The 27,992-nt window shown below is 51.7% G+C and overlaps 1 protein-coding gene across 1 annotated transcript; it reads left to right on the top strand.

Annotated features, from left to right (window-relative positions):
* Positions 1–2: 2 nt before the first annotated feature.
* LOC122120379 (fer-1-like protein 4) lies at positions 3–27,850 on the top strand. Its single transcript, XM_042694616.1, has 45 exons — positions 3–81; positions 358–413; positions 1,003–1,091; positions 1,175–1,274; positions 3,074–3,165; positions 3,351–3,392; positions 3,678–3,842; positions 4,337–4,397; positions 4,511–4,642; positions 4,882–4,944; positions 5,040–5,124; positions 5,592–5,748; positions 5,837–6,020; positions 6,108–6,294; positions 7,043–7,413; positions 8,277–8,385; positions 8,563–8,740; positions 8,832–8,952; positions 9,373–9,473; positions 9,983–10,070; positions 10,143–10,259; positions 11,604–11,756; positions 13,113–13,266; positions 13,388–13,512; positions 14,162–14,296; positions 14,397–14,570; positions 15,297–15,413; positions 15,494–15,655; positions 17,549–17,747; positions 17,890–17,948; positions 18,025–18,156; positions 18,938–18,980; positions 19,323–19,423; positions 19,504–19,641; positions 19,721–19,837; positions 21,491–21,618; positions 21,774–21,944; positions 22,578–22,732; positions 23,286–23,446; positions 24,321–24,406; positions 26,138–26,236; positions 26,416–26,657; positions 27,087–27,364; positions 27,453–27,553; positions 27,640–27,850. Exons 1-45 carry the CDS (start codon positions 3–5, stop codon positions 27,842–27,844), a joined length of 6,012 nt encoding a protein of 2,003 aa, XP_042550550.1. The 3' UTR covers positions 27,845–27,850.
* The last annotated feature ends 142 nt before the right edge of the window (positions 27,851–27,992 follow it).

The following is a 27,992-nucleotide window of genomic DNA, read 5'->3' as shown; positions in this document are numbered from 1 at the left end:
CCATGGCTCTGACTGTATGTGTGAAGAGATTAACAGGGCTGCCCGGCACCCACGACCGACAAGTGAAGCTCAGCTTCCGAGGTGAGGTTGGTGATAAGAGTACTCTAAAGATGTTTTACACTGGGGAGCTCTGGGTTTCTGTGGATAGACCTCTAACCCAAATCCTTGTTGTTGGCCCATCTTGTCTCCATTCTCCCCCACCTGATTGCTCCATTCCTCTAAGGCCCTCCCTCTTTTACTTTTAAAATTAAGTGTGAATCAAGGGGAACTGGACAAGTGGGCCAGCAGTGGGAGGAGATATTTGTGTATGCGTGTGTGTGTAGGGACAGATGAATGATCCATTTCCGTTCTGAGCAGGCTTTACCCAGAAAACAAGAAAAATTCACTGTGGTCAAGAAGCAGACATCGGCCAGGTCAGTACCACTGGTCCCTGGATGGAAAAAGATGGATCTTTCCAGGCCCATCCTGGGACCCTCCCATGGGCTCCTTCCTGGGTTTGGGAAGGAGTGGTCTCCAGAAGTGGGGTGAGTCTCAGGTTTGAGAGATCAGATCCATTGGGGGACATATCAGTCCCTTGAATAGAAAGATATTCACTTTAGCTGTGTATGTACAGTATTTGCTGGTCCTGGAGCTTGAACTCAGAGCCTAGTTACTCTTTCTAAACTTCTTTTGCTCAGAGCTAGTGTTTTACCACTTTAGCCACAGCTAGACTTCTGGCACTTTTTTTTTTCTTGTAGTTTATTGGAGATAAAAGTCTCACAGACTTTTCTGCCTAGGCTGACTTCAAACCATAATCCTCAGATCTCAGCCTCATGACTGGCTAGAATTACAGGCATGAACCACTGGCACCCAGTGATATCAGAGTTAGGATATCAGTCCCAGAGTTAGCTCGGGTTTGGAGGGCTGGTTTCTATTTCAGGATCGGGAAGAGGTTCTGCCTTGGAGGGGGGGGGGGGGCGGTCAGCCCAGCATCGGGTGTCACAAGCTTTGTTCTATCTCCAGTTGTTCCGCTGGCCCCACTATGGGGCTCCATTGGCTGGGGAGAGTCTGTCTGTACAGGTGATCAACTGCAGCCGTGTGTTCAGCCCCAGGTAAGTAGGCCTAGGTAACCTGGGGGTGACTTTGTATCATTGCTCTACATCAATTAATCTTCTGCTCCATGTCATTTCTCCAGGCCTCTGGGGACCTTGGTGATCTCCTTGCAGCAGCTACAGAGTGCTGGGCGATTAGTGCTTCGGGAGGCCCTGGTGGATGAGAAACTGAGAGTATCCCCGGTGAGTCTGCCAGCCTTTTAACCCCAGGGAAAATTCAAGACCCAGACAAAGTGGTAACAACCATCCCCCATTCTAGGGCTTCTTTGGTGGCAAGCCTGCTCGAGTAATATATGTGCCAGAACCCGATTTGCCTCTGAGGCCCAAGGGTGTGGCAGTGTAAGAGATCAGCGTTCCCCATCACTCCCCGACTCTGGCATAAACTCACTTCTTGTGGGAGACACAGATGGATTGGCTGGATTTTCTTGGTATTTCATGGAAGGTTATGTGGCCCAAAGAAGTAGACCTGGTTTCACATCTATGACTTGTGAGAACATAGACGAGTTATTTAGCATTCTGTTTCTTCAGTTACACAATATGCAGTCATAGCAAGTGTTGAGTTGTTTTTCTAAGTGTTGAGTCTTTTATTCAGTCCCTGGTTAGGCTCTTAGTATTATCCAACTGTGATGCTGAACAATGGGGATTCAGTTATTATAAAAACCAGGTTCAGCCAGGTGCTGGTGGCTCCCACCTGTAATCCTAGCTACTCAGTAGGCTGAGATTTGAGGATCTCAGGTTGGAAGATCAGGCAGGGAAGTCCACAAGACTCTTATCTACACTTAAGAACAAAAATGTGGATGTGGAGTTGTGCTCAAGTGCTAGAATGCTAGCCTTGAACATAAAATCTCAGAAACAGTGTTCAAGCCCCAGGAGTGGCAAAAAGCAAACAAACAAAAAACTAGTGGGTACTTCCAAAGAGCTGGTTTACAGTGGCACCTGAACCATTTGGGGACCGGGTCTCTAAGGAAGTAGTGCTTGAATTTTGAATGGAAGCATTATAGTTTTAAGTGAGAGAGGACAGAGTTCCAAACAGAGGAACCTGAATACACTAAAATCCCAACACCCAGAAGGAGCGTAGCTGGGGTAGAGAACAGGAGCAGAAACCCAGAACGAGATGGAGCTGGAAAGGCTGGCAGGAAGTCGACCATACGGAGAAGTGAAGGCCATAGTGTCTTTCAACAACACGGAGGGAACCTCGGAGTTGTGGTTCATCCCACAAGGTTATCTTGTGCATTAAGGTGTTTAGAAGATTGAGAATACCGAGGGCTGGGAAGGTGGCTCAGTGGTAGAGCGCTTGCCTTGCATGCCAGAGGCCCTGGGTTCGATTCCTCAGCACCACATAAGCAAAAAGAAAAAAGCCGGAAGTGGCACTGTGGCTCAAGTGGTAGAGCGCTAGCCTTGAGCTGAAGAGCTGAGGGACAGCGCCCAGGCCAAGTTCAGGCCCCACGACCGGACCCCCCCCCCCCCAAAAAAAGAAGAAGATTGAGAATACCAAAAGATGTATTATATTCATAAACTGCTTTGTTTAATGGCAATTCCTTTGTACAACTATTGAAAGATAATAAAATAAAATAATTTTTAAAAATTTGAAAAAAAATTGAAGCTGGGCGCGGGTGGCTCACGCCTGCAATCCTAGCCACTCAGGAGGCTGAGATCTGAGGATTGTGGTTCAAAGCCAGCCTGAGCAAGAAACTCCGTGAGACTCTTATCTCCAATAAACCACTCAGAAAACCAGAAGTGGCACTGTGGCTCAAGTGGTAGAGCGCTAGCCTTGAACTGAAGAGCTGAGGGACAGTGCCCAGGTTCAAGCCCAACGACGAACATAGTTGATATTATTAATGATCAGAGGGCAAGCACAGCCCACTCCAGATGCCGGCCAGAAAGGTGTCTGTTTACAGATGGAGTAAAAGGCATCATCCTTGGGCCTTTCTTGGCCCACAAACAATTTGAGGGGCACTAGAGGACACTGTATCTGGTTTCAGATCCAAGTGGAGCTTGACCTGAAGTATCAGCCCCCAGAGGGTGCTGCTGGAGCTTGGGCAGAGGAGGACTTTGGGACGCCCCTCAGGGACAGGTAATCCTTCCAGCAACCTGGGCAAGGCCTATCAAAGCCAGTGTAGATGGATCATGGGAAGAGCTGTAGCATCCAGTACCACACTGGGTCTGATGGATCCCTGGACCCTCAGACTGAATATAGTTGGGCTGCAGCTTTGTAGCCAGACTTGGCCTTCTCACTCCTTCCATTTCCCCTTCTCCTAGCTCAGAGTTGATCATCCCCAATGTGGGCTTCCAGGAGCTAGAGTAAGTACTGGGATGACATAAAGTCACCAGGGTCAGTCTTGGGGTTAGGGTGCTAGTGCCACCAAGGTTAGCCTAAGGGTGTAGAATTAGGACCAAATGAACAGGGTCAGAAAGCTAGTCCTAGAATTAGATGTCAATTCTGGAATTAGAGGGGAAACAGGTTAAGACTCTGTCCTGAGATCAGTTTAGGGGCTCAAACATCAGTCCTAGGATCAGTGAGGTCCAGTGATGTTCAGGGATGGGTGACAGGTCCTAAGTATGTCCTTTGAGATCCTTTCCTGTTAGGCCTGAGGAGGCTCGGCTAGAGCAACGGGCAGTAGCTCTGGGCCGCAGGCTCGCTCGAAGCCTAGGTACACAGGATGATGAGGAGAACGAACTGGAGCTGGAGCTGGAGTTGGAGGATGAACCAGATGTGGAGCTTTCTGGAGTGGTGTTCAGCCCCCTCAGGAGGTAACTTGCACCCAGAAGAACCTACTTCTCCACACAGCCAGTGAGTCGGTCTCATGGGCCATGCACGTGGGCTCCCACCCTTCACAGGAATGGGAGGAGAATGGACAGCCTAGGACAGGAATCACTCCTTCATAGGCAGATACAGAATCACAGTTCCAGTCAGTGACAAGGCACACATACATAGTTGGTGAAAATTAGATGTGGATGAGTTTTGCCTCGTCACTGAAGTGTTTCAGTGCTCAGAAAAGTGTTGGCACATAACAGATGCTCAATAAATATTTTGAACAAATGAATGGTTTCAGGGCTTCAGGAATGAGTCAAATTCTGCGTGTAGACTTGAGATAGAAGTAAGGCAAGACAAGCCCAGAAGGATTCAGAATCCAAAAGTTCAGAGGAGATCTCTTTCCCATCACCAAGCAAGTGTGTGTGTGTGTGTGTGTGTGTGTGTGTGTGTGTGTGTGTAAAAACAGAGTTGACCCTAAGCCTCTCCACAGCCGAACCAGGAACCTGGCCCGTGGGGATCCCTTCCAGGTGTCCAGAACCCAGGACTTCCAGGTACTTTTCTCCTTCCAGGTTCTCTCCCTTAGAGTTCCCGCTCTGAGTACAAACTCCTTCCTTCCCCTATCCTTGAAGATCTAGCTTCCTTTCTCCTTTTCTTCACCCCTCAGGTGGGGGTCACTGTGCTTGAGGCTCAGAAGCTGGTGGGAGTCAACATTAACCCTTATGTGGCTGTACGAGTTGGGGATCAGAGAAGAGTGACTGCCACACAGCGTGGCACTAACTGCCCCTTTTACAATGAGGTGCGTTCCACCAAGGAGGAGAGTGGGTCTGAGACAAAGGGAGTAACCCAGATGCAAGTAGTCCCCAGAGGGGTCCTAACCTGGGTGCAGTATTGCAGGGGTGCGGGGCCTGTGGTTGAGGATGGGGTGGGAGGCTAATCCAGCAAACGGTTGCAAGAGGCATGGTGGGAGAAGGCATGGTGGGAGGCTGGTGCAAACTCACATGAGACATCTAACCTCTCACCCCTACTTCAACCCAGTACTTCTTGTTCGAATTTCATGAGACCAAGCTTCACCTCCAAGACTTGCTGCTGGAGATCACGGTAAAGAGGGTGGTGGGAAGGCAATTTCCCTTAGGAAAAAAAAAAAGGTGGGAGGATTGGCAAACTCCATAACTAACACCAACCGCTTCCCCCAGGCTTTCCATTCGCAGACCCTTCCGTTTATGGCCACTCGGATAGGCACCTTCAGGATGGACCTTGGCATGGTCTTGGACCAGCCAGGTACTGAACCCTCCCCTTACTGAGACACAGCTGCACCGATAAGGACACTGGTGACGGACTCCACCACGACTAACTTCTGAGACACTTTTTTATTGGTCGTGGGGCTTGAACTCTGGGCCTGGGCTCTGTCCCTCAGCTCTTCAGCTCAAGGCTAGCGCTCAACCACTTAAGCCACAGCACCACTTCCCAGTTTTCTGGTGGTTTATTGGAGATAAGAGTCTCATGGACTTACCTGACCCGGCTGGTTTCGAACCATCATCCTCAGATATTAGCCTCCTGAGTAGCTAGGATTACTGGTGTGAGCCACCGGGGCTGGCCTTCTGAAACACTTTTATCCCTCCTGGAGGCTGACCCTCCCTGCACTCCTGCTCTTCCTGGCCAGGGCCAACCAGGAACCCCGCCTTAGGTGGCTGCTGGGTGAATCTCACACGTGCCTCCCGGCCCCAGCCTGTCCCTCTGCCCCTTAGATGGCCACTTCTACCAAAAGTGGGCCCCTCTGCATGACCCCCGGGACACCCGCGCCGGGACCAAGGGCTTCGTCAAGGTCACTGTGTCGGTGAGGACGCGCGGGGACCTGCCCCCTCCACTGCCCCCCCCCAGCCCCGGGGGTGCGGACATAGAGAAGTGAGCTGGGGCGACCTGGGCAGGAGGATGAGATGGGGTGTGACGGGGGAGGTGTCGCTGAGACCCCATCTTCCCGGCGCTTCCCCAGGAACCTGCTCTTGCCGCGCGGGGTGCGGGCCGAGAGGCCGTGGGCGCGGCTGCGCGTGCGCGTGTACCGTGCGGAGGGGCTCCCCGCGCTGCGCCCGGGTCTGCTGGGCGGTCTGGCGCGGGCCCTGTACGACCAGCACGTCCTCCTGGACCCCTACGTGCGGGTGTCCTTCCTAGGGCAGCAGGTCAGTGGTTCCCGGGTCCCCTGTCTCTGTGGCTGGGCCCTCATCCCTTGACACACACACACACCCACGGTGCGTGTCCGCCTTCAGGGTGAGACCTCGGTGCGCGCCGAGACCACGGCGCCCGAGTGGAACGAGCAGCTGAGCTTCGTGGAGCTCTTCCCGCCGCTCACGCGCGGCATTCGGCTGCAGCTGCGGGACGACGCGCCCCTGGAGGACGCGGGGCTCGCCACGCACGTGCTGGACCTCAGGCAGATCTCCAACGCCGGCCGCGCGGGTGAGCGCCTGCTCGTCTGCCCGGGCCGTCCTTCCCCGCCACCCAGTCCCCCGGCCTGCCTCAACTCGCTCCCGCCCCTCTAGCCCTCAAGCCAAACCCGGTTATGGGGACCCAGGTCGATTTTTTTTGGGGGGGGGGGCGTCGGTCTTGAACTCTGGGCCTGGCGCTGTCCCTGCGCTCTACTGCTTGAGTCACTTCCGGTTTTCTGGTGGTTTATTTGGAGATAAAAGTCTCAGGGACTTTCCTGCCCGGGCTGGCTTTGAACCGCGATCCTCAGATCTCAGCCTCCTGGGTAGCTAGGATGACAGGCGCCCGGCTCCAGGTCGATTTTAAGGGGAGTCCTCTCCACAAAACGAACTGCTCGGGGACAGGGGGCGCGAGGCTCTGCGTTCAAATGCGGGCCTGCCCAATACAACTGAACGACTCCCAGCGTGCCCCGTCCGCACCTAACCCCGCCCCGCCCCCAAGATCAGCTCCAGCCTTTCCCTTCCGCAGATCTGCACCCCTGCCAGCCCCAGCCCGCCCGCAACCCTCTCCGGGGATTTACCCGCCACGTAGCTCCGCCCTCAGGGCTAGCCTCCACCAATCAGCAGAGCTTTGGGGAGCTGAGCTTGCTTAGAGGTGTCTCAGGTGGTGGCCCCCAGCCGACCCTCCAAAACTTGGAGGCGAAAAGGATGTGGAGCACAGATTAATCTAGGAGCCACCTACCCTCAACTTACCCCCAAAACCTTGTTCTTGTTCTGCACAGCGGGGTTCAACCCCACCTTTGGCCCAGCTTGGGTGCCCCTCTATGGCTCGCTCCCCAGCAAGGGGTTCCGGGATAATCTTCAAAGGCTCAATGAAGGCCTTGGCCAAGGCGTTTGGTTCCGTGGCCGACTTCTCGTGGCTGTGTCCATGGAGGTATTGGAAGGGAGAGCTGAACCTGAAGCTCCCAAGACCCCCCAGGGGTCCAGATTGTCTCGGCTTACGGGAAAGAAGAAGAAGCAGAAGAAAGCCAAGCGAGGGGGCCAGACCTCAGCTGGAGTTTCACAGCCTATGAACACCAGCTCCAGTTCGGATGGGCCTGAGGTTCCTAGCGCGATGGAGGTGGAGGTGGAGGAGTTGCTGCCCTTGCCGGAGGTAGGGCTGGCTGGAGTCACTCAGCTCTGGGGGTATAATCCATTCTCAGACACTAAACAACACTGGGGATGGTTCTCTAATAATAATAATAATAATAATGTGTGTGTGTGTGCCTATCCTGGGGCTTGAACTCCAGGCCTAGGTACTGTTCCTGAGCTTTTATGCTCAAGGCTGGTGGTCTACCACTTGAGCCATAGCTCCACTTCCAGCTTTTTTGGTAGTTTATTGGAGATAAGAATTTCATGGAAGCCAGGCGCTGGTGGCTCACGCCTGTAATCCTAGCTACTCAGGAGGCTGAGATCCGAGGATCGCGGTTCAAAGCCAGCCTGGGCAGGAGAGACCGTGAGACTCCTATCTCCAATAAACCACGAGAAAACCGGAAGTGGCGCTGTAGCTCAAGTGGTAGAGTGCTCGCCTTGAGCTGAAGAGCTGAGGGACAGCGCCCAGGCCAAGTTCAAGCCCCACGACCGACAAAAAAAAAAAAAAAAAAAAAAGAATTTCATGGACTTTCCCAGCCTGGGCTGGCTTTGAACTTCAGTCCTCAGATCTCAGTCCTCTGAGTAGTTAGGATGACAGGCTGGTTCTCAATTTTGATGACTTGGATGAAGAGTGTCATGTAGGTACATATGTGTGTGAGAGATTGTACATGTCTGACCGATCATAGGTGAGCTAGAGAGATCCAGTCTTCAGAGCCAAAGTGTTAGAGCTGAGAGAGAGAGAGAGAGAGAGAGAGAGAATGGATGCCACAAGATGTCTGTGTCTAGTTGTGATTTTTTTTTCCCCTATGGGCATTGTGGTCAAGTATAGTCCAAGCTGTTCCTTTGGAGGCCGGGGACTGACTCCAACCTGACTCCCTTCCCCAGAATGCCTTGGCGTCTTGTGAAGATTTCCTGCTTTTTGGAGTGCTCTTCGAGGCCACTATGATTGACCCTGCTGTAGGCCTGCAGCCCATCAGCTTTGAGATTTCCATTGGTGTGTGGCCTAACTGAATCCCACAGGGTCACGGGTTTGAAGGTAGCCACGCTTATTTCAGACGTGAGGCCCCTGGAAGGGGCTATTGGCCTTCAGTAAGGGTAAATTCTGACTTCTATTGAGAGAAGTGTCTGACTCTCAGTCTGTTGCCTTCTAATCTTTGTTGCTCTGGGGCAGGTTGTGCAGGCCGCCGAGAAGAGCAGCTGGGCCGAGGTTCCAGGGATGGGGAGCAAGCTGAGGGCACAGTGGCGGAAGCACAGCCTCTCCTAGAGTCTGACAACATGGGGGCTGAGCTGGAAGTAGAGAAGGCGCTGGGGACCCCTGCTGAGCGCCCTGAGCTAGTGGATGGTAGTGGGTAAGTACTCCTGGTGGCTGGAAGAAGGATATTGGGAGGGTCTTCGGGCACTCAAGACCCGGGGAAACCTCCATTCCTCTGTCTGGCCCAGGTCCTACCTCTGCTTGCCGCTGCGTCACCGCAAGCCCTGTGTGCACGTGTGGAGCCGCTGGGAGGATTACACGTGGCGCCTGCAGAGCAGCAACTGCGTGTGCAAAGTGGCAGAGAGGCTGGTGAGGACAGGGCGGGTGCCCCTAAGGAAAGGCTGGTCACAAGACCCCAGGAAACTTTGGCCTTTGAGGGATCTCCAGAGCTGGGCTAATGGGGTGGGGGGTGGGGGTGGGCAGGAGGGAGCTAGCAAGGCGCCAGGGGAGCAGGAGGCAAAAAGCATAGCTTCTGTTTCTCAAATTGTCAGAGGACAGAAATTCAGAACTGTGGGATCCAGGAAGGGGCTGGATGAAGAAGGTTGGTATGGCTACTGATGGCTGGGCCCCCCGGGGTGGAATCAATAGACCCCTAAAACAATTGAGGCAGAATTGATGAAACCAAACAAGGGTAGACCACGAGGTGAGGAATGGAGCTTTAGGGGAGAAGGGTGGGAAGGTGAGGATCAGGGACTTAATGACTCTAACCCTCTCTTCCCCTGCCTACAGGACCAGGGGCTACAGGAAGTTGAGAAGCTACAACGCAGGTCTGGGCTGGGTGCCTGTGACCGGCTCAAACAGGCTCTGGAAGAGCTGGTGGCTGGGAGCAGGTGAGCTGAGACCCAGCCCCAATAGTTGTCTTAGTTATGTCCTCTATCTCCCCAGTTCCCCAAAGCTCCAGGACTCACAGTGGCTATCTTGACCCAAATATGGCTCTCAGCTTTATTTGCTCAAGCTTTTTTTTGGGGGGTGGGGTGGGGTGGGGTGCAAGTCTTGGGACTTGAACTCAGGCCCTGGCACTGTCCCTGAGCATTTGTGCTAAAGTTAGCTCTCTACAACCTGATCCACAGCTCTATTTCTGACTTTTTGCTAGTTAATTGGAGATAAGTGTCTCACAGGCTTTCTGGCCTGGACTGGCTTCAAACTTCAATGCTCAGATCTCAATCTCCTGAATAGCTAGGATTACAGGCATGAGCCACAAGTGTCTGGCTCATTTGCGCAGCTTTTTTACAGAAGAATGAAAAAGAGATGTTTAATGGAAAGGAAGTTTAATGGAAATTATTGGAGATTAGACACTCCAAGATGTTCTCCTGTTCTCTCCTTTGATTGATTCCTGCAGACAATTTTGTCGGGATGCTAAGCACAGAACGATGACCCGACCCAACGCCCTGGATCGATGTCGAGGGAAACTGTTAATGCACAGCCTGGTATAGATGGAAGAGGGGAAGAAGGGCAACTAGCCGGGACCCTCCACTCATGCCCTCTTCTTGCCCTGCCAGAACCTGTTGGCAAAGCAAGGACTGAGGCTTCTGCGGGGTCTGGGACAGGGGAATATGCAAAAGAAGATGGCACTGGCCAAGAAACTTTTGGCAAAACTGCACTTTCTGGCTCAGGAGGTAATGTCTTCCCACTTTTATTTCTCTTTCGTTCTATGTCCTATATTCTGTCTGCATCTTTGGAGATCTTTTTTTTTTTTGTTAGTCATGAGGCTTGAACTCTGAGCCTAGGTGCTGTCCCTCAGCTCTTCAGCTCAAAGCTAACATTCTACACTTGAGCCACAGCTCTACTTCCGGCTTTTTCTGCGTATGTGGTGCTGAGGAATTGAACCCAGGGCCTCATGCATGCAAGGCAAGCACTCTACCACTGAGCCACTTTCCCAGCTCCATTTAGAGATTTTTTGTTTGTTTGTTTGTTTGGCTGGTCGTGAGGCTTGAACTCTGGGATTGGGCATTGTCCCTGAGCTCTTCAGTTCAAGGCAAGTGCTCTATTACTTGAGCCACGGTGCTACTTCTGGTTTTCTGGTGGTTAATTGGGGATAAGAGTCTCACGATGTTCCTGCCTGGGCTGGCTTAGAACTGAGATCCTCAGGTCTCAGCCTCCTGAGTAGCTAGGATTACAGGCGTGAGCCACCAGCGCCTGGCCTTTGGAGATCTTTAGTCTTGCTTTCCCTTTCCACAACCTTTTTTACTATTTTTTTTTTTTTTTTTTTGCTAGTGTGGGAGGAGACATCCTGAACCTTTGAAAGGCAGAGTGCTCTTAGGCCTTTCTGTGGACACTCCAGCTGTGTCTCAGAATTAGCTAGCTGGAAGCCGGGTGGGGGTAATTTCTTTCAGTCTTCAGAAGCTGAAACCCCATAGAGCCACTCGTGGATTTCTTTGAGCTCACATACTTTTCTGTTTCCTGCTAAGGGTAATTACTTTGCCCTTCAAGAACCCAGAAGGATGGGCTGGGAAGGTGGCTCAGTGGTAGAGCGCTTGCCTTGCATGCCAGAGGCCCTGGGTTCAATTCCACAGCACCACATAAGCAAAAAGAAAAAAAGCCGGAAGTGGCACTGTGGCTCAAGTGGTAGAGTGCTAGCCTTGAGCTGAAGAGCTGAGGGACAGCGCCCAGGCCCAGAGTTCAGGCCCCACGACCGGACCCAAAAAAAAAAAAAAAGAACCCAGAAGGAGAATCTCTTTCCTTGCACCCAGTCTTTTGCATACCTCAGGTCTGTAGGAGGAGCTGGAGAAAGACCTGTTCTGTGACCAGAGTCTTTTATTTATATATGGCAAGCTGCCTCATACATGACCAATAAAGTTCTCTCTCTCTCCCTCTCCCTCTCCCTCTCCCTCTCCCTCCCTCTCCCTCCCTCCCTCGCTCTCTCTCTCTCTCTCTCTCTCTCTCTCTCTCTCTCTCTCTCTCTCTCCCTCTCCCTCTCACAGTTGTAGGTCTTGAACTCAGATCCTGTTCTCTACCCACAGCCTCAGCCATCTCTGCCTGACGTGCTGGTCTGGATGCTCAGTGGACAGCGCCGTGTGGCCTGTGCTCGGATCCCTGCCCAGAACGTGCTGTTTTCTGTGGTTGAGGAAGAGCGAGGTCGAGACTGTGGGAAGATCCAGAGTCTACTGCTCACAGTGAGGGGGCCGGGTGTGGGGTGTTGGGAACAGCGGGGCACGCATGAGGCAGTGGGGCACGAGGGGTAGAGTCCTGGGATTCCCAATCAGGAGTTTCCAGATTCTTTTCAACTGCCTTAAAAGCAAAAGACGAATGTGGCTTTGCCTAGAACCATTTGGAAATGCCAGCAAAGCTGTGAGCCCTGGGCCTGCACTGGCCTTAGGCTGACAAGGCTGTCACACAGGCAGGGGAACAGAACAGAGACAGTCATTACTTAGCATCTAACAAGTGTAAATGGGGTGCAAGCAACATACTTCTTTTTTTCCTTTTCTTTTCTTTTCTTTTTTTTTTGTCAGTCATGAGGTTTGAACTCTGGGCCTGGGGGCTGTCCCTTAGCTCTTCAGCTCAAGGTTAGCACTCTACCACTTGAGACACAGTGCCACTTCTGGCTTTTTCCGTTTATGTGGTGCTGAGGAATTGAACCCAGGGCCTCATGCATGCGAGGTAAGCACTCTACCACTGAGCCACCTTCCCAGCCCATGCAACATACATCTAAATGAAGTGTCAACTCTATTGCTGAGAAACTGTCCCTCTGGATAGAGGACAGAGAATGCATGTGTGTTGAAGATAGAGAGGACAAAGAAGTGAAGGCAGCAGCCACACGAGGTGGCTCACACCTGTAATTCTAGCTATTCAGGAGGCTGAGATCTGAGGATTGCAGTTTAAAGCTAGTCTCGGCAGACGAATCTGAAAGACTTTTGTCTACAATTAACCAGAAAAAAAAAAAGCTAGAAGTAGAACTGTGACTCAAGCGGTAGAGTGCCATCCTTGGCTGGGGGGTGGGGCGGGGGGGGATGCAGGCCTGGACTAGGAATGTGGTTTAGTGGTAGAATGCTTGCTTAGCATGTATGAAGCCCTGGGTTCAATTCCTCAGTACTAAGAAACAGAAAAAGCCTGAAGTGGTGCTGTGGCTCAATAGTAAAGTGCTCGCTTTGAGCATAAAGAAGCCCAGGGACAGTGCCGAGGCCCTGAATTCAAGCCCCAGGACTGGCCAAAACAAACAAACAAACAACAGCTGGGCGCCAGTGGCTCCTGCCTGTAATCCTAGCTACTCAGGAGGCTGAGATCTGAGGATCACGGTTCCAAGCCAGCTCGGGCAGGAAAGTCTGTGAGACTCAACTCCAATAAACCACTAGAAAACCGGAAGTGGTTCTGTAGCTCAAGCTCAAGCAGTAGAGTGCTCACCTTGAGCTGAAGAGCTCAGGGACAGCGCCCAAGCCCAGAGTTCAAGCCCCACAACCAACCAAAACAAACAAACAACAACAAAAAAAGAACCAGGAGGCACCTGGGGTCCCAGCATGCTGCTTCCCACATAGGTGCCTGGAGCAAATCCTGGGGATGTCTGTGCCAAGCTGGAGCTCTTCCTGTGGCTGGGGCTGGGCAAACAAGCCAAGGCCTGCACCTCCGAGCTGCCTCCAGACCTGCTGCCTGAGCCCTCAGCTGGGTTGCCCCACAGCCTGTACCGGGATGGTGGGTACAAGCCCATGTAGGACCTGTCTCACTGTTTAGCCAAGGTGGGCAAATAGCTCACGAGTCAGTGGAGCCTAAATGGCTGCTCAAGCAAGCCTGGCCCCTTCCTTCCCTCACCCAGATTTTAGCTACTTCCAGCTTCGGGCTCACCTTTACCAGGCTCGAGGTGTGCTGGCCGCAGATGACAGTGGCCTCTCAGACCCGTTTGCTCGAGTTCTCATCTCTACCCACTGCCAGACCACCAAGGTGAGGATGGGGCTGGGATGTGTGCAGGAGCTGGGAGACAAAGTAAGGTGGGACGGCACTGAGGCTCAGAGTGGATAGGACTGTTGTGACTTTGGGGCCAATACGGAACCAGAGATTGCAGGGAAAAGAGTCATCTTGTTGGGCAGATTGTAAGGCTGGGCTCTGAGAATGGCAGATGACAGGAGGGAGACCCAAGGGCAGCCTCACCCCCAAACTGAGGATGCTTTTCCTCTTCAGCCACTCCTGCTCCTTGAGGACATGCAGTTAAGAAAAGTTTCACGTTGAAGCCGGGTGCCCAGTAGCTCACATCTGTAATTCCAGCTTCTCAGGAAGCTGAGATCTGAGGATCACGATTTGAAGTCAGCCTGAGGAAGGAAAGTCCATGAGACTCTTATCTCTAATGATCGAGCAAAAACCTGGAAATGGTGCCGTGGTTCTAGTGGTAGAATATTAACCTTCAGCAAAAAGAAGCTCAGGGACAGTGCCCAAGCTTTGAGTTCAAGCCTGAGGATTGGCACATGCATGCACGTGCACACACACACACACACACACACACACATACACACACACCAAGTCACTCTGGGTGAGAGTTGCTCTTCTGGCACGTGCATGGGGAGTTGGTTTCTGACACCTGCTGGTGCTCCCCAAGGTCCTGGAGCAGACACTGAGCCCCCTGTGGGACGAACTCTTGGTGTTTGAGCAGCTCATTGTGGATGGCAGGCGGGAGCAGTTGCAGGAGGAGCTGCCCCTAGTGATCATCAATGTCTTTGACCACAACAAATTTGTGAGTGTGGCCAGGCCCCACCCTACAGATTGTCTTGATGCCCCTGCCCCTGGCTCCTGCGCATCTTCCTCTTATGTCTTTGCTGCTCTGCTCCCTGCAGGGTCCTCCAGTGTTCCTGGGCAGAGCACTGGCTGCTCCGAGGGTAAAGCTGATAGAGGACCCATACCAGCACCCCGAGCTGCAGTTCTTCTCCCTCAGGAAAGGACCCCGGGCAGCCGGAGAGCTCATTGCCACATTTGAACTCATTGAACTGGACTATGGTAGCGGACTGGAGGTTCGAATAGCCTGCCTTGGCTGGCATGGTCGGTGGGACCATCTTGTTACACATCAGCCCATCCACCCTCAGGGAATAGAAAATATGGGTTTGCACCAGAAAATCAGAACTGGTGCTGTGGCTCAATGTGGTAGAGTGCTAGCCTTCAGGGACAGCACCCAGACCCCGAATTCAAGCCCCACGACCGACAAAAAAGAAAAGAAAGAAAGCATGGGTTTGTCCAGGAACATTTCTGCAGGTGTTAAATGCAGGCTATGTGGGTCTTGTCCTGAGCTCACCTCTTTGGATCACCTAGGTTAGATGTTATTTATTTATTTACTCATTCACTCCTTTATTCATTTAGTGGTACTGGAGTTTGAACCCAAGGCCTTGCTCTTGGTAGGCAGGCACTCTACCACTTGAGCCATGCCTCCAGTCCTTCATTTGTCATCTGGATTCCAGGGTGTGCTTTAAGGGGACAGACCCTAGGTTCACCTTGCCAGGCTTCTATCCACAGAGAAGCCAGGCTGTGGGTTCATGGTGGAGTCATCCCATCTTGCAAGCCTCAGGCTCCTGCCCTTCTTCCTGTATCTGGCTGCTTCCTGAGACCCAGCTCCTGCAACCTGGCCTTGCCTGATCTTCAGCATTTGTCCTTAACCAGCAACACCCCATGTCCCTTCTCCAAACCACAACTTTCCCTCCTTTCGCCTCATTCTTCTTTGACGTCTGACCTCTTTCCTGCTGCAGCCCTCAGTGCCCAGTGACGTGGAGCCTCAGGATCTGACATCCCTGCTTGAGCCCCTCTCTGGACGCCTGTCCCTGCCACCAAGCGTGCGTCCAGTGCTGAGGGAGTTCCGTGTGGAGGTAGCCCCAAGAGCTCAATGTCCCCGATCCCTGACATTTGTCAGCTGCAGGCCTCTGAGTCTCTCCCTTCCTGAACCTAGGTGCTGTTCTGGGGTCTGAGGGGTCTCGGTCGTGTGCACCTGTTTGAAGTGGAGCAGCCTCAGGTTGTGCTGGAAGTGGCAGGCCGACGTGTGGACTCTGAGGTCCTGGCCAACTACCGTGAAAGCCCCAACTTCACTGAGCTCGTCCGGCACCTGACTGTGGTGAGGTGGGGTTGGGAGCAAGGAGTTGGGCAGTTTTGGGGGACAACTTCCAGCTGGGGGTCTCTGTACATTAATTAGTGTTTAATCCAGTCATCACATTTACTTATTAGTAATATTAGGGTTTACATCTGCTGTTGCTGATACTCGTGTTCTATGTCCTGTGTACCTTTGTTCCTCTTCAATGCTTTATTAGTGTCCTACTTAAATTCCTTTGATGGTTTTTACTTAGTTGTTGCTCTAAAGATATAATAGGAGGGCTGGGAATGTGTCTTAGAGGTAGAATGCTTGCTTAGCATGCATGAAGCCCTGGGTTTGATTCTTCAGTACCACCCACATACACAGAAAAAGCCAGAAGTGGCGCTGTGGCTCATGTGGTAGAGTGCTAGCCTTCAACAAAAAGCAGCTCAGGGACAGTGCTCAGGCCCTGAGTTTAAGCCCTAAAACTGGCCAAAAAAATAAAGATATAACAGGAATATAGACTTTTCATAACTATTTCATATTTGTGTTACTTTTTTGTTTTTGTGTCAGTATTGGGACTTGAACTCAGGGTGTGGGTGCTGTCCGTTAGCTTTTACATTCAAGGCTGACATTCTGTCATTTGAGCCACAGCTCCACTTCCGGCTTTTTGAGGGTTAGTTGGAGATAAGAATCTTACAGACAGGGCTGGGAAGGTGGCTCAGTGGTAGAGTGCTTGCCTTGCATGCTTGAGGCCCTGGGTTCGATTCCTCAGCACCACATAAGCAAAAAGAAAAAAGCTGGAAGTGGTGCTGTGGCTCAAGTGGTAGAGCGCTAGCCTTGAGCTGAAGAGCTGAGGGAAAGCACCCAGGCCCAGAGTTCAGGCCCCATGACTGGACTCCCCCCCTCCCCCCGCAAAAAAAAGAATCTTACAGACAGACATCTTCCAAGGCTGTTTTTGAACCATGATCTCCAGATCTCAGCTTTCTGAGTAGCTAGGATTACAGGCAGGAGCCATCTGTGCCCAGCTTGATTAATAATAATTTAATTCCAGTGAATTATAGAAACTTTTCCAGTATAGCTCTGTTTTTCCTTTCTCCTTTGTGTTATGTCAAATATATAAAAAGATAAATGCAGTAACACAGATATGTATACATATATGTATATACACACATGTATATATATTATATATACACATATGTATGTATATAATTATATATATTAGTGTGTTTAAACTCTATATCTTGGGCTTTGAACTTGTGAGGTAAAAATGTTCTGCCAGCCGGCACCGGTGGCTCACGCCTGTAATCCTAGCTACTCAGAGGCTGAGATCTGAGGATCTCGGTTCAAAGCCAGCCGGAGAAGGAATGTCCATGAGACTCTTATCTTCAGTAAACCACTCAGAAAACCAGAAGTGGCGCTGTGGCTCAAGTGGTAGAGCACTAGCCTTCAGCTGAATTGCTGAGGGACAGTGCCCAGGCCCAGAGTTCATGACCCACAACTGACAAAACAAACAAACAAACAAACAAAATGTTCTGCCACTTGAGTTACAGCCTCAATCCTTTTTGTGTCTCACAGTTTTGCCCTTGTCTAGCATGGACTGTGATCCTCTTATTTATGCTTCTGTTCATAGCTGTGATGATAAATGTACAACCACCACGCTCAGATTTTATTGTTAGAGATGAGGTCTTCCAAATGTTTTTGCCCAGGCTGACCTCAAAGCCCAATCTTCTGGACCTCTGTTCTAGGATTAGAAGTGTGACCCACTGTGCTGACTTGAAGCGATAATTTGAGTCTAGGCCCCAGGCAATGACATATCAGAGATGTCACTGAGGCTGCAGCAGAGCTGAGTGTAGAATGCCGGTCTAGATGTGTTGTTCTCCTACCTGTCCATACTGCCTTCTAGCTCTGTGGAGACATTCCTCTCTCCTTGCTCAGGACTTACCGGAACAGCCGTATCTGCAGCCCCCGCTCAGCATCCTGGTGATCGAGCGTCGGGCTTTTGGCCGCACAGTCCTAGTAGGTTCCCACATTGTCCCCCACATGCTGCGATTCACACTCCATGGTCATGAAGATCCCCCTGAAGAGGAAGGAGAGGAGGAAGAGACAGGGGACACAATGCCAAAGAGACCTCAAGGTTAGGGGCTTTCTTCTGAGGTGTCACAAGCCTGCAGCCCCTCTGGCTCTTGATAGAGATGGCTCTAGGGACCTTCCAATGGGACATGGCACCTGACTGAGACTTGCCTAAGCCCCTCATGGCTCCATTTCCTGCCTCCCAGGAAAGAAGTCTTTGGATCCTGCTCTGGATGAAGCGGGGAGATCCAGAGGGCTCCTGAAGGTGCTGTGCTGTGCAGGAAGGGCTGGCAGGGCTTGGGTTGTGCTGCCTTAGTGAGACTGTGACCTCTTTCCCTCAGATTCCTCTGAAGACACTCGCCCTGGGAGGTCTTCTAGGTCAAGGTCCTGAGCTGGAAGAGGACATTCCAGACCCAGAAGAGCTTGACTGGTGGTCCAAGTACTATGCCTCGCTGCAGGAGCTCCAGAGGCAGGTGAGGAGGGTGGCCAGAGTGGGAACTAGGGGTAGAAATGCAGGAAGAATAATCATTATCTTCAAATATTGGAGCACTGAAGTTTCTCAAAGTTCCTTATTACAGTCCTCTTTATCACAGTGTTTTTGGGGTCAGTCTGGGGCTTGAACTCAGGGCGTGGACACTGTCCCTGGGTTCTTTCTGCTCTAGGCTAGCACTCTACCGCTTTGAACCACAGCATCACTTCCAGTTTTCTGGTGGTTCACTGGAGATAAGAGTCTCATGGGGTGTGGCTGGGAAGGGGGCTCAGTGGTAGAGTGCTTGCCTTGCATGCATGAAGCCCTGGGTTCAATTCCTCAGTACCACAAATACAGAAAAAAATGGAAGGGGCACTGTGGTTCAAGTGGTAGAGTGCTAGTCCTGAATAAAAGAAGCTCAGGGATAGTGCCCAAGCCCTGAGTTCAAACCCCAGGTCTGGCAAAAAAAAAAGTCTCAGGGACTTTCATGCCTGAGCTGGCTTTGAACCACGATCCTCAGTTTTCAGCTTCCTGAGTAGCTAGGGTTACAGACAAGAGCCACTTTGGTGTGCATTTCATACTCACAACACATCTCAATTGAGACCAGCCATATTTTAACAGTTTCAAAACTACATGTATCAGTGATGACTGTCTTGGATAAGGCAAGGGTAGATGATGAATGAAGTCTTTGAAAAAGGGACTACACAGCTAGAACTGTATGCTAGGAAAGGAGTGGACTAAGGAAGATGGTGGAAATGAATCCCTGTCCTGACCTTTGGTTTTAGCCCAACTTGGATGAGGATGAAATGGATGATCCTGGGGATTCAGGTAGGAGATTTATTGTTGTTGTTGTTGCTCTTGTTCTTGATTCATTTTTTTTTTTTTTTGTCGGTCGTGGGGGCTTGAACTCTGGGCCTGGGTGCTGTCCCTCAGCTCTTCAGCTCAAGGCGAGCGCTCTACCACTTGAGCTACAGCGCCACTTCCGGTTTTCTGGTGGTTTATTGGAGATAGGAGTCTCACGGTCTCTCCTGCCCGGGCTGGCTTTGAACCGCGATCCTCAGATCTCAGCCTCCTGAGTAGCTAGGATTACAGGCGTGAGCCACCAGCGCCCGGCTTGATTCATTTTTTTACCCCTTCCCCACTGACCTGTGTCACTCCTGTTCTTCCCAGATGGGGCCAACCTCATTTCTATGGATGGGGAGGCCCAGGACCAGGGTGAAGCTGATGTCAAAGGCTTTACATCTCAGAAAAAATCCATTGCCACCCTGAAGGTGATGGGCTGCTGGGGAGAGGACAGTGTCCCAGGATTCTGGATGTTGGGCTGTATCTGAGGCTGTCTGTCACCTTTCAGATCTACAATAGCACCCTGGAGGAAGAGTTCCACAACTTTGAAGACTGGCTGAATGTATTTCCCCTATACCGAGGGCATGGAGGCCAGGATGGTGATGGAGAGCAAGAGGGGTCTGGAAACCTAGTGGGCAAGTTCAAGGTGTGTTTGGGGAAGGCCAGGGAAACACAGGAGCATAGGCCAAGAGATTCAGTCCTTTTTTTTTCTCCCTCCACTTTAGGGTTCCTTTCTCATTTACCCTGAGTCAGAGGCATTGACCTTCTCTGAGCCCCAGATATCCAGAGGGATCCCCCAGAACCGACCCATCAAGCTCTTGGTCAGAGTTTACATCGTAAAGGTGAGTGTTCATAGCTCTGACATACCTCCAATGCTAGCAAAGGTGATGAACATGAAATCATGGATTGAAGACTTCTGAAGGAGCCTTGGGCATCAGCCTTCAATTTTTTCATGTATCAGTTCTGTGCGTGCGTGCGTGCGTGCGTGCGCGCGCGCGTGTGTGTGTGTGTGTGTGTGTGTGTGTGTGTATGTGTGCTGGTATTTGGGCTTGTGTTCAGGGTCTGTCCTTTAGCTTTTTTGGTCAAGGATAGTGCTTTACCACTTGAGCCATACCCCTACTTTCAGCTTTTTTGTGTGTGGTTAACCAGAAATAGGAATCTCACAGACTTTCCTGCCCAGGTTGGCTTTAAGCTGTGAACCTTAGATCTCAGCTACCTGAGAAGCTAGGACTACAGGCATGAACCACCTGTGCCTAGCTACTTGTATGTGTTTTAAACATAGAGATTCTGAAGAAGGGGCCATTTGAAGAGACGTGTGTTCTACCCTAATCTAAGATTAGGTAATGGGGTCTTCTTCACCTGTTTCTAGCAATATGATAGGCTAGGTGTTCTGAGAGAAATTTCTTGTATAATAAATGTAGAAATGCCAGATATACTGTCTTTTATTTTTATTTTTTTTGTCAGTCGTGGGCTTGAACTCTGGGCCTGAGTGCTGTCCCTCAGCTCTTCAGCTCAAGGCGAGCACTCTACCACTTGAGCTACAGCGCCACTTCCGGTTTTCTGGTGGTTTATTGGAGATAAGAGTTTCACGGACTTTCCTGCCTGGGCTGGCTTTGAACCATGATCCTCAGATCTCAGCCTCCTGAGTAGCTAGGATTACAGGTGTGAGCCACCGGCGCCCGGCGATATACTGTCTTTTAAATGAATGTTAGCTCATAAAAACAGCCAGGCTCACACCTGTAATCCTAGCTACTCAGGAGGCTGAGTTCTGAGGATCACAGTTCAAAGACAGCCTGGGCAGGAAAGTCCATCAGACTCTTACCTCCAATAAGCCACCAGAAAACTGGAAGTGGCACTGTGGCTCAAGTGGCAGAGCACTTGCCTTGAGCTGAAGAGCTGAGGGACAGTACCCAGGCCCAGAGTTCAAGCCCCACAACCGACAAAACAAGAAAAGCTCAGGGACACTGCCCAGGCCCTAAGTTCAAGCACTACAACCAACAACAACAATAAAAAAAAGTACAATATAGCAATAATGCGAGGTGTTTTTAGGGCTAGGAATATGGCTTAGTGGTAGAGTGCTTGCCTACCATGCACAAAGCCCTGGTTCAATTCATAAACAGAAAAAGCCAGAAGTGATTCATGCTGTGACTCAAATGGTACAGTGCTATCCTTGAGCAAAAAGAAGCATTAGGGACAGTGCTCAGGCCCTGAGTTCAAGCCCTAGGACTGGCACAAAAAAAAAGTCTATCAGGAGAGATTGTTATGTTAAAGATCTACCTTTCCAAATATTTGGTTTCCTTATGTTTTTTCATTACACTTGTCTGTCTGTCTTACATATTTCCTAGGCAGTTTTGAAAAGAAAAGTTGTCTTGCTCACTCTCAGTGTGAGACACCCCATCGGGCCCTTTGTGTACACTTACCCTGAGATGCGGTTCAGCAAGGGTCAGGGCTGTGATGATGCTTTCTTCCAGATTCACTCCATATTGTTCTCCTAGGCTACAAACCTGGCTCCTGCTGACCCCAATGGCAAAGCAGACCCCTATGTTGTGGTTAGCGCTGGCAAGGAGCGGAAAGACACGAAGGAGCGCTACATCCCCAAGCAGCTCAACCCCATCTTTGGAGAGTGAGGCTGGGCCCGGTGGCTGGGGATGTGGGAGCCCTTGGGCCTAAGTGCTCTCGCCAAGTGGCTGTCTTGGTGATGTTGAGGGAGTGGACTCCCAAACCCCAGCCCCCTCTCAGGGCAGGGCCATGTCCTCAGCCTCTCTCTCACTTGGTCAGGGTGCTGGAGTTGAGCATCTCTCTCCCCGCTGAACCAGAGCTGACAGTGGCTGTATTTGATCACGACCTCGTGGGTTCTGATGACCTCATTGGGGAGACTCACATTGATCTGGAGAACCGATTCTATAGCCACCACAGAGCAAATTGTGGGCTGGCCTCCCAGTATGACATGTGAGTCTGACAGAGCCTTCAGGACCGGCTCTGAACCTCTGACCAAGCACGCGCAAGCTCACATTTCCACTCCTGGACCCTAGGTCTTAGGATTTCATAGAAGAGAAACTGTCTACCTCTCTACTGAATTTCATGGCCAGAATCTGGACTTAGTTGTTAAGGTCCTGTAATGGATAAATTGCTCAGCCTCCTTGAGCTTCAGCATTCTCATCTGCCAAATAGAGATTATATCCTAATTCCTTCCCAGAAGCACCTTTGATTTTCCAACATTTCTTTGAGGACTAACCTGTCTCTCTTTTTTTTTTTGGGGGGGGGGGGGTCCGGTTATGGGGCCTGAACTCTGGGCCTGGGCGCTGTCCCTCCGCTCTTCAGCTCAAGACTAGCACTCTACCACTTGAGCCACAGCGCCACTTCTGGCTTTTTTTTTTTCTTATGTGGTGCTGAGGAATCGAACCGAGGGCCTCAGGCATGCAAGGCAAGCGCTCTACCACTGAGCCAACTTCCCAGCCCCCTAATCTGTCTCTCATCGGAGTTCTAAACCTGGATTCCTGTCTTCAAGGGTCTTCATTTCCCTGTGCCCACCTGTGTCCATGCACTGGTCCCAGATGAGGCATCTTCCTTTCCTACCTGCAGGGATGGGTACAACACCTGGCGGGATGCCTTCCGACCTTCGCAGATCCTGGCAGGGCTGTGCCAACGGTGTGGCCTCCCTGCTCCTGAGTACAGAGTCGAGGCTGTCAAGGTGGGCAGCAAAGTATTTCTGACACCGCCTGAGACCCTGCCCCCAGGTACCAACCCCTCTCTGCTGGACAGATCAAAGGGAACAAGATGGAGGTAGAGATTCCCTGGTGCCAGTGTAGTGTGCTCCCCAAAATAACCTGCTGAAGGCAGCAGCCAGAGAACATATTTGGTTAAGGATAAGGTTCTTTGATAAGGTTCTGGGAAGAAAATGATCTTTCAGTGGACCTCTCAGAATCACAATTAATCAAGTTTCCAGGACCCAGGGCAGCCCCACTGAGCATTCTGACAACAGCACAAGGCTGCAGAATTGAGCTGCTGTCTCAAACATGGCTAGTGATGTTTTTGAATAGGATCTGAGCAGAAGCTACAGGCTCTCCACTGTCCTGATGTCCATGAGTGCTGGCTCTTCACTGGCAGAACTGTTGTAGTAGCAACCACATAACCACATCTCCTTTTTTGTGTATGGCAGACTTGCCCTCCCATTCTACGCTTTTATCCAGTGTAGTGGCCTCAGCTTAGAGTTCCTGTGGAGGGGTAAAGAGAGAGGGGAGGGGAGTTGGGAACTGTGTGGAATCCAATCTCACACACCTTTTGTTTCAGGGGATGTGGGTTCCAAGGTGGCAAGCGGGGCCTCTGAGGAGGCCCAGGCATTACTTGTGCTGCGGCGTTGGCAGGAGATGCCAGGGCTTGGGATCCAGCTGGTACCTGAGCATGTAGAAACACGGCCCCTCTACCATCCCCACAGCCCAGGACTGCTGCAGGTGAGGGGGACCCAGAGCTCTCAAAGCTCTCAGAATCTTGGGATTTCTCTTCAATTGTGGGCCTGAGTCTCAGGATGCCCCTTCCTCAAGACCTCTGCCTGGGGACCTCTCTACCTGCAGGTTCCCAGCATTCCTATGTCTTGGGGTCTTTGACCTCATGTCTTTCAATTTCAATCTTCTTTCACTTCTGGGACCTGTCCTTAACCTTTGACCTAAAAGCCGGGTGCCGGTGGCGCATGCCTGTAATCCTAGCTACTCAGGAGGCTGAGATCTGAGGGTTGAGGTTCAAAGCCAGCCCTGGCAGGAAAGTCTATGAAACTCATCTCCAATAAACCACCAGAAAGCCAGAAGTGGCGCTGTAGCTCAAGTGGTAGAGTGCTAGCTTTGAGCTGAAGAGCTGAGGGACAGCGCTCAGGCCCAGAGTTCAAGCCCCATGACCGACCAAAACAAACAAACAAAAAAAACCTCAAACCTTCAGCCGGGCGCTGGTGGCTCACGCCTGTAATCCTAGCTACTCAGATCGGGGTTCAAAGCCAGCCCGGGCAGGAGAGACCGTGAGACTCCTATCTCCAATAAACCACCAGAAAACCGGAAGTGGCGCTGTAGCTCAAATGGTAGAACACTTGCCTTGAGCTGAAGAGCTGAGGGGCAGCCCCCAGGCCCAGAGTTCAAGCCCCAGGACCGACAAAAAAACAAACAAACAAAAAACCCAAACCTTCGACCTGACGTTGACACTGGATCTTTACTTCAGTCTCCTCCTCCATCCTTCTCCCCCAAGATCCATCTGGGGCAAGGCACAGTCTCTGGACCACAGGGTTGTCAAAGGAGGTGGGGACCTTAGTAAAACCCTCCAAGCCCAATCCTCTGCTCCTAGGGATCCCTTCATATGTGGATTGACATCTTCCCCAGCGATGTGCCTGCCCCACCTCCAGTTGACATCAAACCTCGGCAGCCAATCAGGTGAGAGAATTCCAGCCTTGCCTCCCAAGGAGTGGAGCATGTCTTGCTCTAGTGTACCAGGGTTCTCTGGAAATCCAAGCCCCCACTGAAGCAGGAGAAACTCCTGAAGGTAGGCTTATGGGTAATAGATGAGTCATTAAATGCCCCTTCTGCCCCACACAAGCCAGTGAGCCAGGTATCTGTCATTTGTAAACAGAGAATCCAAACACTTTAGTGTTCCCACCTGAGCTAATATGAGCAGAGCCCTGTTTGGACACATCAGGGCTGGGTCTATCCATCTGTACAGATGGTGTCTATTTCTGGACTCTGCTTTCCTTAGTTCCTCTCTCAGGAAGACTTCTGTAGTTTTTGTTTTTTTTTTTGTGCCAATCCTGGGGCTTGAACTCAGGGCCTGAGCTTTTTTGCTTAAGGCCAGCATTCTACCTTTTGAACCACAGTCTCCTTCCAGCTTTTTGGTGGTTCACCAAAGATAAGAATCTCATGAATGGGGCTGGGAAGTTGGCTCAGTGGTAGAGCGCTTGCCTTGCATGCTTGAGGCCCTGGGTTCGATTCCTCAGCACCACATAAGCAAAAAGAAAAAAGCCGGAAGTGGTGCTGTGGCTCAAGTGGTAGAGTGCTAGCCTTGAGCTGAAGAGCTGAGAGACAGCGCCCAGGCCCAGAGTTCAGGCCCCACGACCGGACCCAAAAAAAAAGAATCTCATGAACTTTCCTGCCTGGGTTGGCTTTGAACTGTGACCCTGAGATCTCAACCTCCTGGGTAGTTAGGATTATAGGTATGAGACTCCAGTGCCCAACTTTTGTAGTGGCTTTAAACAATACAAGGCAAAAAATATGCTTTTTCCTAGGTAGAGCCAAATCTAGAGTCACTCCTCATTAGACTAGCTTGGGTCAAATGCTGCTCCCTGGACCTCTTATTGTGCTCAGGGGCTGAAATGCACCGATCATCCAGCCCTAGCTGATGTCCCCAAGCCTATAGCCAGGTAGGATCCTATCTTACAGAATCACATAGACAGATGATGTGACCCTAGTGAGGGTTATCAGCAGAAAATCAGGATGTTGTTAACAACATAGAGAGATTGATGCTGGGCGAGGAAAATGGACATCCAGGGAAAACAGCTGTGAGGCAATTCTGTGACAGCCGCATGAGACAGGGCCACGAGGGTGGAGTCTAGCATGTTGTGCCTCTCCGTCCCTCATGGCTGCATGTTTATCCCCCATCCTCCTACTTCTCCTCGCAACACTGGCTTTCTCTGCTTACTCCTTTTTCTTTCTCTTTCTCCTTCCTTCCTTCTCTCCTTCCTTCTTTCACTGGTCCTAGGGCTTGAACTCAGAGCCTAGGCACTGTCCTTGAACCTCTCTGTGCTCAAAGCAAGCACTCTACCACTAAGCCACATTCCCAGCCCCTCACTCCTTACTTTCTGTACCATCAAACTTCAGCTCACCTCATTAGACCTGAGTGACCACCATACAGCACAACATAAGGGAAAGAGAACCTCACTGGACTGGCGTGGGTCAGGAGACTCTTCCTGGTGCCCTCACCGTAGCTGGGGGTGGTCAGTGGTCATCTGGGCTAACCCTTCATGGAACCACAGATATCCTGATTACCTGGCCAGACCCAAACTGAGTGATCAGTGAATGTTAGTGGCCCTGGCCCAGGTCCTTCCCATTCTCACAGTCCCTCCCAGGACCCCTCTTTGAAGTCTGCTAACCATCCCCCAACCTGTTCCCCAGCTATGAGCTCAGAGTTGTCATCTGGAACACCGAAGATGTAGTTCTGGATGATGTGAATCCACTCACTGGAGAGATGTCAAGTGACATTTATGTAAAAAGGTAGGGCTGTAAGTGGGGCTGGCCAAACAGGTGTCTGCTGTCTCCTAATGGGATTAAATCCAGAGCCCTGTCCTCCGGGCCTCTATTTAAGTCTAGAGCTAGGTAAGAAGCCAAGTTCTACGTTTGTCCCAGCTCTGACACCCATGGGCCCTGAGTTGTCCCCTTCCTCTTGGTCCCAGCTGGGTGAAGGGGCTGGAGCATGACAAACAGGAGACAGATGTCCACTTCAATTCCCTGACTGGGGAGGGGAACTTCAACTGGCGCTTTGTATTTCGCTTTGACTACCTGCCCACCGAGCGGGAGGTGAGCGTCCGTCGCAAGGCTGGACCGTTCACCCTGGAGGAGGCTGAGTTCCGGCAGCCGGCCGTGCTGGTCCTGCAGGTCTGGGATTATGACCGCATCTCTGCCAACGACTTCCTTGGTACTGCCTGGCCTTTCCCAACCTCAAGTATCTATCCTCACTACCTCATTGTCTCCTTAACCCTTGGTCACCTATTTTAACTCCAAGTCCTGGGCTTTCAGGCCTGAACCTTTGTTTTCTCATTAAGCCCTGCCCACAGTCATCAACAGGAAGATCCCTGATTTGATCCTACTAAAGTCCCCCTAGACTCCCTGGGACCCTCCCCATGGTAGCCTTTGGGCCTTGGTTTGGAAGTCTGATCCCGGCCCAAGGCCCTCTTTGGCAGGCAGCAGATGACGTGCTGGCAGCTGGGCTGTGGTCTGGTAGTGGGTGGCCTTAGCCTGACCCGGGCATCCTCACTTTTGGTGTCCCAACTTCAGCCCAGGTGCGCCACCTCTCCCCCTCTGGCCCGCCTGGATTTGCCTAACACAGTGAGCTCTGCTCTTCCAGGATCCCTGGAGCTGCAGTTACCTGACATGGTGCGGGGGTCCCGGACCCCGGAGCTCTGCTCCATTCAACTGGCCCGTGATGGGGCTGGACCCAGGTGCAACCTGTTCCGCTGCCGCCGCTTGCGGGGCTGGTGGCCAGTGGTGAAGCTGCGGGAGGCGGAGGATGAGGCCCGTGAGGCCCGTGAGGCCAGCAGGAAGAGGAGGAGGAAGAGGAGAAGGAAGGGGCGTCCAGAGGACCTGGAATTCACAGACAGCGGCGGCCATGTCTATGCACTCATGGTGCGAGCAGTGAGCGCAGCCCAGCAGTTACCAGGCCTGGCCAGGCCGGGCCTCAGCTCCCAGCGAGGCAGTGTCTCTTCTTTCCCAGGGGAAGGTGGAGGCTGAGTTCGAGCTGCTCCCCGTGGAAGAGGCAGAGAAACGGCCAGTGGGGAAAGGGCGGAAGGAGCCGGAGCCCCTGGAGAAACCCAAGTGAGTGGAGCCCAGGCAGCCTGGTCCTTGTTGGGTCAGAGGGTTCGAGGCTTCTGATCACCCTGATTCCTCCCTTCTCCCAACAGCCGCCCCAAAACCTCCTTCAACTGGCTGGTGAATCCGCTGAAGACCTTCATCTTCTTCATCTGGTACCGGTACTGGCACATCCTGCTGCTGCTGCTCCTGTTGCTGCTCATCACCATCTTCCTCCTCCTCGTCTTCTACACCATTCCGGGACAGATCAGCAAGGCCATCTTTAGCCCTCTCCACAAATCCTCTGACTCTGACTGACCTTCAGCAACCTTTTAGCACCACCACCACCACCCCCCCCCCCCCGCCCCGTCTGAATTTCTTCAGCCTAATAAGAGTTATGCCAGAGTTCAGTGCTCTCAATAAACCCTATAGTACCAACGACCATGAATTATATGTCTGCAGGACC

This window comes from Dipodomys spectabilis, unplaced genomic scaffold (genome assembly GCF_019054845.1).
Source record: "Dipodomys spectabilis isolate Male_0828 unplaced genomic scaffold, ASM1905484v1 ptg000175l, whole genome shotgun sequence".
Classification (NCBI taxonomy): domain Eukaryota; kingdom Metazoa; phylum Chordata; class Mammalia; order Rodentia; family Heteromyidae; genus Dipodomys; species Dipodomys spectabilis.
The sequence above is the reverse complement of the archived record's forward strand: the minus strand, read 5'-3'. Positions and strand labels throughout refer to the sequence as shown.

Bases quoted from the DNA above. Each gene is read 5' to 3' on its own strand.
- LOC122120379 (XM_042694616.1), top strand. From the start codon at position 3: ATGGCTCTGACTGTATGTGTGAAGAGATTAACAGGGCTGCCCGGCACC. The intron at 4,398-4,510 runs GTACTTTTCTCC...TTCACCCCTCAG, and splicing joins CCAGAACCCAGGACTTCCAG to GTGGGGGTCACTGTGCTTGA. The intron at 5,749-5,836 runs GTGAGCTGGGGC...GCGCTTCCCCAG, and splicing joins GGGGGTGCGGACATAGAGAA to GAACCTGCTCTTGCCGCGCG.